General features: G+C 34.4%; 1 protein-coding gene across 1 annotated transcript; it reads left to right on the plus strand.

The window, feature by feature from the left end:
• The first annotated feature begins 553 nt into the window (after nucleotides 1-553).
• Nucleotides 554-10394, plus strand: LOC119611968 (trichohyalin-like). The gene is made up of 6 exons (XM_037967675.1): nucleotides 554-3782; nucleotides 3849-3871; nucleotides 7380-7539; nucleotides 7710-7911; nucleotides 8244-10276; nucleotides 10343-10394. The coding sequence occupies exons 1-6, from the start codon at nucleotides 697-699 to the stop codon at nucleotides 10392-10394; spliced, it is 5556 nt and encodes a 1851-aa protein (XP_037823603.1). The 5' UTR covers nucleotides 554-696.
• Nucleotides 10395-11649: the final 1255 nt, after the last annotated feature.

Genomic DNA, 11649 nt, shown 5'->3' on the forward strand with positions numbered 1-11649 from the left:
GCATTAATATGTACATATAGAAGTAGAAAGTTAGCAGATAGCACTTTCAGACATTTATATATAAAGGAGTCATCGAGCTGTAATAACGTCTCAAAACGGGATTTTTTCAAACTATATGAAACTATATTTCTAAAACTTGATGTGGTGGATTATTCTGCTCTTAGATTCGGATTCATTTACTTAAGAACTAATTTCATATTACCACCATATTTTACCTTTTATTTTAGTGTTATCCCTACTTATCTATTATTAAATTTAAAATATTTCCTTTTTATTACAAAACCCTACATAATGACGTCATAAGCTTTTTATAATACAGCAATTTCATTCATAAAACTTTTCATTGATAAATAGAAAATAATTTGCTTCTAATACTCCTACAACTTTTAGTACATATGCGGTGGTGCACATGTGCGATAAGACAATTAAATCAATCATTTATTAATTTAAAGTTCAATGAAAAGGAAATATTAAAACTTCCTTTTGCAAAGCAGAGGAAAATTGAGTATAAAAACCGCAAGAAAACGGCTAAGAACCACAGTCAATACAAAGACTTCGAACGAAAGGATTACCAAAGTGATACAAACGCAATATAAATTATTAAGAGTTTAAAACAAGAATATTTTACAGTCGATAAACCTTAAATTTCTAACAAAAAATCTGTATTAAATTGAATAGAAAATAATTAGTGTGACAATGTTATTTGGTTCTTGGCAGTTGAAAACAATTGTCTATGTTCTATTTTTGGCTTCGTGTGTAGGTCAGGAACTATTTCGCGCTTGTGAACGTGATTATTGTTATGAACGTTCTGTCGAGAGCCGCAAAGAAGATCCAAATGATTTAAGAAAGTGGTACCGTGATAGCGGTGAAAGCAAAAGATCTCTAGAACTCGTAAGAGATGCAAATCGTATTGACATTAATGCTCTTGATGAACGTAGTGAGGATAATCGTCGAATAGATCAAAATCTAAATGAACTCCGTCAACGCCAGAGCAAAAGTTATGTACGTCGTGAAACTTTAAGGCGATTAGATGACCGAGATCTTATCAGGCGCTCAAATGAGAACCGCGATGAAACTAAACAAGAACGAACAGAACGTTTTGATAATTTAAGACGTTCTAAAAATAACCGTGAAGAAGATCGTGAAAGCAAACAGGATAATATGGAAAATCGAAACAACTTACGACGATTGAACAAACTTGAAGCTCGATATGATGCAAACGAACGTTCTGAAAATAACCGTGAAAAACGTCTTGAAACTCTAAGAAAATTTAATGAACGTGAAGATCAACGTGATATCAACAGACGCTCAGAAGTTACGCGCGATACCCAAAGGAAACATGAATCAACTCAACGTTGTGATGAAAATAAACGAGAACGTTTAGAACGCTATGAAATCTCAAGAACTAGAAGACATTCAGGGGACAATCGTGCTGAAGGTGACATTAGAAGGTATGTTGGTGAACGTCAATATTCACCAAAGCGTCTTGATGAATCTCAACGTGATATTACCCGTTTAGACGACACTCGTTTTTCCGACGAACGTCTAGATGATAATAAACGCGCACTAGTAGAGCGTGATGAATCATTAAGACGACTCGATATCCGACAATACCAACTTGGTGTTACCAGACGTACGGAAGATAGCGATGAACAACGTCAAATTGACAATCGTGAAACCCATCATAATGTTGACAGACAAGTTGATGATACTCGTCAGTCTCGGCGTATAGACGAACGTTTATCCCAAAAGGAACATGAATTAACACTACAACGTGATGGAAGTAAACGGGAGCGTGAAGAGCGCCATGAACTTTTAAGACGACTAAATGAGCGTGAAGCCCTACGAGAAAGTAATAGGCTTTCAGAAAATAACCATGAACGAGTAGATCGTGATGAATCCTTAAGACGACATGATGACCGCAGACAGGTTTTGCTTGATGTTAGCAGACAGATCCATGAACAACGTCAAATTGACAATCGTGAAACCCATCATTCTGTTGCTAGGCTAGCAGATAATACTCTTCAGTCTCAACGCATAGATAAACGTGCCTCCCAAAGGAAACTTGAGTTATCACAACGTCGTGATGAAAACAAACTGGAACGTGAAGAACGCAATGAATTGTCAAGACGACTAAATGAGCGTGACACCCACCGAGAAATTAGCAGATATTTAAAAGACAACAATGAAGAACGGGAAGATCAACGTGACATTAGAAGTCGTGGAGATGCTACTCACGAATCTCGTAGAACTTATAGTGATGTTGACAGACATTCAGATGTAAATATTGATTCTCAAAGGGAACGTATGGAACGCAGATTTGATGATCGTCAGCAACAGCGTAATGTTATCAGACGTGATGTACAACGTGATGTTAACCGACATTCATATGATATTCGTCAGTCTCGAAGAATGGTTGAAAAGCAAAGAGAACGGCAATCAGCACAACGTCGTGATGTAAATAAAAGTGAACATGTAGAACGTTACGAAACTTTGAGGCAACTTGATGACCGTGAAGAAAAACACGGTACCACCAGACGCTTAAAAGACACCCGTGAATCTCGACGATATAATGAGGAACTTTCACAGAAGGAACAAAGTGATATTAACAGACATATTGATGATACATATGATAATCAACGTATAGAATCACGATATTCTCGAGAAGAACGGGAAGCAAGGCAAGATCGTCGCCAAAATGAACAAGAACTAGTAAAAAGTCATGAATTTTTGGTGAGTGAATCATTACAAAAAGAAAATAGACATTTTGTAGACAATCGCGCAGAACGTCAAGAAACTTTAAGACAATTAAATGAACGTGTTAGGTCAGATACTCCTAAACGTCTACTCCAAACTAGACGTGAACAACAAGAAACTTTAAGACGACTTGATGAGCGTCAAGCTTATCGTGACATCAGCAGGAGCTCGGAAGCTAACCGCGAAGACCGTCAAGAATCTTTAAGACAATTGGATGAACAATGTATAGATGATAAAAGACGTGAAAGCAGTAGACGCTTGGAAGCCAACCGCGAAGATCAACGTTATATCAACAGAATTTCGAAAGACAATCGTGAAGAACGTCATGAAACTTTATCACGATTTGATGATCGTCCAACCGAACGAGCTGTAAGCATGCGTTTAAATGTTATTCGTAAATCTGAACGTGTCTCACAAAAGGAACGAGAACAAATCGAAACCCGCGAAACCTTCAACAGATTTGATAATCGTCAAACCGAGCGTGAAGTTACCAGACGTTCAAAAGACATCGGTGAAGATCGTCAATTTAGACGAGAAGCTCAACGTGATATTAGGCATTCAGATAATGATACCCGTGATTCTCCACGCACAGATAAACGACTTTCTCTAAACGAACGTGATTCAGTATTTCGTCGTGAAGACAACAATCGAGAACGAGTTGAAGCTCAACGAGAAGTAAATCGACGCTTACAGGAACGACTTTCCCAAAGAGAACGAGAAGCTGAACGTCAAAGCGAAGAGCGAGAGCATAGAAGAGAACGTGTGGAACGGCAAGAACAAAAATTTCGTGTTTTCCAAATGGAATTTGAAAATAGACGAAATGATGTTGTAGAACCTAATACCGAGAGTACATTTATACTCAAACCAAATAATGATAATAACAATCTACGTAATTACCGCTATATCGAAGATGACTATACTGTGAAACCAACTGTTTTGCTCAAAAAGGTTTACTTGTTCTTGGGTCAAGGTATGATCTTGGCATTTGTAATTATGAAAACTCTTAATGGCAAAGATGATTTAAAGTAAGTATAATTTATTGAAATCAATTGCTTATTTAACAATTACAAATATTTAATTTATTTTTACAGAAACCAATTACCCCAAAAACTACGTACGGCTGTTGATATGATAAGTTTCTAAGGAAATTATTGGAAAATGTACAATTGAAATTTTACTCAACTTGGCAATGGAACAAATACTGTATATAATATATATTAGAGAAATCAAAGATATAAAACGTGTACCTAAAAGCAAGATTATTTTATTTATTTATTATGAAAAACTTATAAATTTAATCCACATACAAATAATTTTGTGAGCAACGAGTTTAACTAATGCAAAAATAGTGTAAAATATTATTATCGAAATATTTATATATAAATGTATACTAATAAATATGTAAAAATATTGTTATATTAAAATAATTAAAAATATGCAAGAAATATAAAGCTGAGTTTGATTCGTTACTTTTTTTTGTAATTTTTAAATTTTTTATAACTTCAAAACGGAAAAATTTCCATGGAAACTAGGGGTGATTGAAAATAAATATACTTTCCCGATCAAATATACATAATAATATAAAGAATTTAAATGTACTTATGCTTAAACAAATCTCATCGAGTTGATCTGAGGAAAAGCGTCTTCAGTTTATGAAAAAAATGTAATTATAGGTTTTCACACAAAGAACAATCTTTTGAATCTTTAGTTACCGAGAAAAATTATTTTTTTGGGTGGAAAACAAATGTTTTGAAATAAGAGAGAGAGAGTAAGTTAGTTTGCACATATATCAAATCCGCAGGAATACACATAATCCTCTATCCGACATCCGGTTTACCAAACTAGAACACTAACCTACCAGTGACCACACCGTCAGTTAACATTAGAAAAGTATTTGTTATAAATCAGAAATTTGCATAAGGAAGATTTCAGTTCCCATAAAAATGGTTTATGTTGAAATTCATATATCTAGTCGTATTTTAATGTCAGTAATGAGCGTTAAAGGTGCCCTTGCACGGGAGTGGGGTCAATTATGGACCGATCCTCCTAAAATTTAGAATGATTTTTGTTCATACAAATATTGTTTATATCGCATTTTTGAGCCAGTAATGAGCGTTTCTAAAGAGGACCTTAAATGGGGGGTAGAGTCAATTATAGACCGATACTCATATATATATATAAAGAGGACATTTTTGCTCATATAAAACTTATTTATGTGAAATTTTATCGTTGTAGTCGTATTTCAGCGTTACAGACAGTAATGAGCGTTACAGTATTTTTCTGAAGGTGGGTTGGGTCAATTTTAGACCGATCCCCATAAAATTTGATAAAGGATTTTTGACTAGCACAAAACTTGTTTATGTAGAATTTCACAGCTGTAATTGCATTTTTGACTCAGTACTTAAAGTTAAAATCATATTCTGAAGGGGACCTTATAAGGGGGTATGGTCAATTATAGACAGATCCTCATAAAATTTAGTAGGGAGGTTTTGGCTCATACGAAGTTTTATCGCTGTACTCGCAGTTTTATGCTAGTAATTAGCGTTAAAGTCATTTTCTGAAGGGGACCTCATATGGGGGGTAGGGTCAATTAAGGACCGATCCTTGTAAAATTTGATAGAGAGCTTTTTACTCACACAAAACTTGTTAATGTAAAATTTCACCGCTGTACTCGCATTTTTGAGTCGGTAATGAGCGTTAAAGTAATTTTCTGAAGGGGACCTTATATTTAAAAAAATAATTTTAGTTCATATAAAACTTTTTTATGTCGAATTTCATTGCTATGTATGCTACTTAAGGTCAGATATGAACATTAAAGTCATTTTCTGAAGGGGATCTTATAAGGAGGGTAGGGTCAATTATGGACCGATCCTTATAAAATTTTACGAAGAGATTTAGGTTCCCCTAAAACATGTTTATGGCGAATTTCCACCGCTTTAGATGTTTCTTTTAGACAGCTATAAGCGTTAAAGTAATTTTTTTTGAAGGGAACCTTATATGGAGTGTAGGGACAATTATGGACCGATCCTTGCAAAAAATTTTACGAAGAGATTTAAACATGTTTATACCAAATTTCACCGCTATAGATGCTTCTTTTAGCCAGTTATGAGCGATAAAGTCATTTTCTGAAGGGGGCCTTATATGGGGGCTAGGCGAAATCGTGGACCGATATTGCCCATTTTCAATACCAAACAAACTGCATCAAGTATGCAAAATTTCAGCTGTCTATCTACTTCCGTTCGGACTCTATCGTGTTTTCAACAGACAGACCGACAAACGCAGACAGACCCAGAATATATATACTTTTATGGGTTTTCGACGAATATTTCAATTTATTACAAACGGAGTGACAAAAACAAATCTTTTTTGATGGTGGGTATAAAAAGTGGGACACTTCTATAAAATTTCAGCCGCAAATTTAAAGTATCGTTTACTGTTATTGTAATTGCAATATAATCTTATAAGATTGATAAAATTGTATTAAAGACAAAATGTTATCAAATGACGAGTGGCTTTTATTCGTGCTTTAGTTAAACCTTATGAGCCTCTTAAGCTTAATTCTTTTCCATAATTCGCAACAGCGGCTCACAACTAAAATCGATCAAATACTTAAGAGTTCAAACATTACATTCCTGAAATGTTCGGAGAGAATTTCTCCATCAGATCTGGATATCAAGCTTTACGTTAAGATATCTTGATAATATATCTAAAAGAAGGAATAAGATATAGTAGAGGTTAAATCTTGGACTTTCATATGGCATAACAAAATCTATAAATAAAGCTATCGTAGCGCTATTACATACTATGTGTCTCAAAAACGAAAATTTCTCAAGCTTTGTGACAAGATACATATCTCGAAAACTTGATGAGATGGAGAATTTCTATTTCCTGATTTGAAATCCGTGTTTTGGGTAACCTCTAGCATAACATAGTTCGATCTCGGAATTAAAAATTGTTATGTAATTGTTCTAAAATAAACATACATGAAATAGTTACAATATGGATATTAAAATAGATATCCCTCTAAGATGACTTTAGAAAAAATTTTCACTTTATTGTAATGCCTAATAATGTTTCATAAAATATGAATTTAACTTATGTTATTTTTGCTAGATGAACAAAGATTTTCTTTTTACTATAAAATTTTACAGAATGACGTCATAAACGTTTTATAATACTGCAATTTCATTCATAAAATTTCATTGATAAATAGAAAATAATTTGCTTCTAATACTCCTACAACTTTTTAGTACATATGCGGTGGTGCACATGTGCGATAAGACAATTAAATCAATCATTTATTAATTTAAAGTTCAATGAAAAGGAAATATTAAAACTTTCTTTTGCAAAGCAGAGAAAAATTGGGTATAAAAGCCGCAAGAAAAATGACTAAGAACCACAGTCAATACAAAGACTTCGAACGAAAGGATTACCAAAGTGGTATAACCGCAATATAAATAAAAAAGAGTTTTAAGCAAGACTACTGTACAGAAGATAAATCTTAAATTTCCAACAAAAACTCTGTAATCAATTGAAAAGAAAAATAAGTCGAGTCACAATGTTATTTGGTCTTGGCAGTTGAAAACAACTATCTATGTTCTATTTTTGGCTTCGGTGTGTAGGTCAGGAACTATTTCGTGCTGGTGATCGTGATTATTGTTTTGAACGTTCTGTCGAGAGCCGCAAAGAAGGTCTAAATGTGGATAATCGTCGAGAAGATCTAACTCTAAATGAACTCCGTCAACGCCAGAGCAAATGTGGTGTACGTCGTGAAACTTTAAGGCGATTAGATGACCGAGATCTGATCAGACACTCAAATGAGAACCGCGATCGTCCTCAGACTTTACGAAAATTTAATGAACCACGATGAAACTAAACGTGAACGAACAGAACGTTATGAAAATTTAAGTCGTTCTGAAAATAACCGTGAAGAAACTCGTGAAAGCAAACAGAATAATATGGAAAATCGAAACAAATTACGACGATTTGAACGAACTTGAAGCTCAATATGATGCAAACAAACGGTCAGAAAACAACCGTGAAAAGCGTCTTGAACGTGAAGATCAACGTGACCTCAACAGACGTTCAGTAGTTTCTCGCGATTCCCAAAGGAAACATGAACCAAGTCAACGTCGTGATGAAAATAACGAGAACGTATAGAACGCCATGAATATCTCAAGAATTAGCAGACATTCAGAGGACAATCATAAAGTACTTTATGCTGAACGTGACATTAGAAGCCGTGTTGAATGAACGTCAAGATTCCCAAAGGCGGACTTGATGACCGTGAATCTCAACGTGATGTTAACAGCAATTTAGGCGACACTCGTTTTTTCAGATGAACGTCTTTCCCAAAGAAAATGGAAATCAATAGAACGTTTAGATAATAATAAACGCGAAGATACTCGACAGTCTCGGCGTATACATCAGCGTCTCTCCAAAAGGGAACGTGAGTTCACACAACGTCGTGATGAAATAAACGGGAGCGTGAAGAACGTCATGAACTTTTAAGACGACTAAATGATCGTGAAGCTCAACGAGAAAGTAATAGGCTTTCAGAAGAAAACCATGAACGAGTAGATCGAGTTGAATCTTTAAGACGAATTGATGACCGCAGACAAGTTCAGCTTGATATTAGCAGACGTACAGAAGAGAACCATGGACAACGTCAAATTGACAATCGTGAAACCCATCGTAATGTTGAAAGACGAGCAGATAATACTTTTCAGTCTCGACGTATAGATGAACGTCTCTCCCAAAGGAAACGTGAGTTAACACAACGTCGTGATGATAATAAACTGGAACGGAAAGAACGCCATGAAATATCAAGACGGCTTAGTGAGCGTGAAATCCAACGAGAGTTTAACAGACATTTAGAAGACAACAATGAGGAACGAAAAGCTCAGCGTGATGCTAGAAGGCGTGCAGATGATACTCGTGAATCTCTTAGAATTGATGAAGGACTCTCTGAAAGGGAACGTGAAGCAACACAACGTCGTGATGAAAATAAACGAGAACGTGATGAACGTGTAGAACGACATGAACGGCAAGAAACTATAAGATTTAATGATCGTCAATTAGAACAAAATAGCCGTGAAGTACAACGTGATGTTAACCGACGTTCAGATGATATTCACCAGTCTCGACGTAAAGATATTCAGAAACCTTCACAAAGAGAACGGGAATCAAGCCAACGTCGTGATGTAAATAAAAGAGAACGAGTAGAACGTTACGAAACTTTGAGGCGACTTGATGAGCGTGAAGATGAACGTAGTACCACCAGACGTTTAGAAGACTCTCGTGAATCTCGACGTAATAGTAAGGTACATGAACAGAGGGAACAAAGTGATATTAGCAGACATATTGATAATACCCATGATTCTCGAGAAGAACGGGAAGTAAGACAGAATCGTCGCCAAAATGAAAACGAATCTTTGAAGCGTGAATCACTACGACAAGAAAACAGACGTTTAGTAGATAATCGCAAGGAACGTCAAGAAGATTTAAAACAATTAGATGTACGTGTTGATATTAGGCATTCTGATAGTACTCCTGAATTTGAAGGCTTAATTGAAACTAGACGTGAACGACAAGAACGTGGAGAAACTTTAAGACGAATTGATGATCGTGAAGCTTATCGTGACTTCCGCAGAATATCAGAAGACAAACGCGAAGACCGTCGAGAATCTTTAAAACAATTGGATGAACAACGTACGGATGATAGAAGACCTGAAAGCAGTAGACGTTTGGATGACAAACGCGAAGATCAACGTGATATCAACAGAATTTCGAAAGACAATCGTGAAGAACGTCATGAAACTTTAACACGATTTGATGATCGTCAAACCGAACGAGCTGTAAGCATGCGTTTAAATGCTATTCTTAAATCTGAACGTGTCTCACAAAAGGAACGAGAAGAAATAGAAACCCGCGAAACCTTAAACCGATTTGATGATCGTCAATCCGAGCGTGAAGTTACCAGACGTTCAAAAGACATCAGCGAAGATCGTCAATTTAGACAAGAAGCTCAACGTGAAGTTATTAGGCATTCAGAGGATGACACCCGTGATTCTCCGCGCACTGATAAACGTCTTTCTCTAAACGAACGAGAACGAGTTGAAAGTTATGAAACTTTGAAACGATTTGATGACCATGAAACTGAACGAAAAGTAAATCTACGTTTACAGGAACGACTTTCCCAAAGAGAACGAGAAATGGGACGTCAAAACGAAGAGCAAGAACATAGAGGAGAACGTGTGTTACGGCAAGAACAAAATTCTAGTGTTTTCCAAATGGAATTTGAAAATAGACGAAACAATGTTTTAGAACCTAATACCGAGCGTACATTTATACTCAAACCAAATAATGATAATAACAATCAACGTAATTACCGCTATATCGAAGATGACTATGCTGTGAAACCAACTGTTTTCCTCAAAAATAGCTACTTGTTCTTGGGTCAAGGTATGATCTTGGCATTTGTAATTATGAAAACTCTTAATGACAAAGATAATTTAAAGTAAGTACAATTTAATGAAATTAATTGCTTATTTAACAATTACTGATATTTCATTTATTTTTGCAGAAACCAATTACCCCAAAAACTACGTGCGGCTGTTGATATGATAGGTTTTTAAGGAAATGGAATATGTACAATTGAAATTCTACTCAACTTGGCAATGGAACAAATACTGTATATAATATATTAGAGAAATCAAAGACAAAAAATGTGTACCTAAAAGCAAGATTATTTTATTTAAATAAATAATTATGAAAAACTTATAAATTTAATCCCCATACAAATAATTTTGTGAGCAACGAGTTTAACTAATGCAAAAAGATGTTGTATTGTATAATATTATATAAACTAATATAAACGAGTAATAGTATTGTTATTAAAATAATAAAAATATGCAAAAAATGTAATGCTGATTCAGATTTTCTAATTTTTCATGAAAAATGCATCATTTGTCTATAACAAGAGTCGCTTTAAAGATCGATTCATCATCGAACAGTCTAAAGGGCACGACCTAGAATCATGACATTTTGACGTTTTTTTGGCTATATAGATCTACTAAGAAGAAATTTTCGCAAATTACAACTTTTAGAAATAAAGTATATGACACTTTTTGGAAGTTAAAATTTTTAAAGGGCTAAAATGTTAAAAAAACACTATAGGAGTGAACTCGTTGGTACTTTATCGTTCTTTAACTGATATTTTTGAATCGATTATAATATTGAACATATAGAGTAAATTCATTTTGTAATGCTTTTTCGTTTTACAACTTTTTCTTTTGAATCTTCATTAATTAAACGTAGAAACATAGAACTAAATACGCAGCATCCTGATCCAAATCTAGAAAAGGGGACTTTATGGTACTTTATCGTCTTTCAACTGGTATTTTTTGAATTTATTGTAATAAAATACGTACTGACTGTTAAACACAATATGGTGAATCCGAAAATAGAACTTACTTGTTATAACATTAGTTATTTCTTTAAAAATGTTAACAAAACATACCTTTTGACACTCTTAATTCTTTTAACTTCAATATATTTAAATTTTCCAAATATAAATTGTAAAAAAATTCCACAAAAGCTATTATCTATCCTTTCCAAGTTATATATTTTTTAACTGTAATTAAAACCAGAAAATCAAACAAAATTTTGTTTCAGTCTATTTAAAACAAAACATATACTAACCTCACTTTAGAGTTTGTTTATAAAACATATCCCAGCAATAAACAATTGTTATTATTATATTCACATTGTAGTATTTAAACGATCCTGTATTTCCTTTTTAGTCTTAGGACCCACATTAGCTATAGGTGAAGGTTCTTTTGAGGTATTCTCTTCACCCGAAGTATTTTTACTTTTATTTAAGGCGCGCTC

Source organism: Lucilia sericata, unplaced genomic scaffold, assembly GCF_015586225.1.
Source record: "Lucilia sericata isolate MDLA Ls3-8-SP2 unplaced genomic scaffold, ASM1558622v1 Contig001568F_arrow, whole genome shotgun sequence".
NCBI lineage: Eukaryota > Metazoa > Arthropoda > Insecta > Diptera > Calliphoridae > Lucilia > Lucilia sericata.

What these genes read in the sequence shown, in the direction of transcription:
- LOC119611968 (XM_037967675.1), top strand. Translation starts at nt 697, where the DNA reads ATGTTATTTGGTTCTTGGCAGTTGAAAACAATTGTCTATGTTCTATTT. An exon ending in AATGGCAAAGATGATTTAAA is followed by an intron (nt 3,783 to 3,848) that starts GTAAGTATAATT and finishes TTATTTTTACAG; the next exon opens with AAACCAATTACCCCAAAAAC. An exon ending in AATGACAAAGATAATTTAAA is followed by an intron (nt 10,277 to 10,342) that starts GTAAGTACAATT and finishes TTATTTTTGCAG; the next exon opens with AAACCAATTACCCCAAAAAC.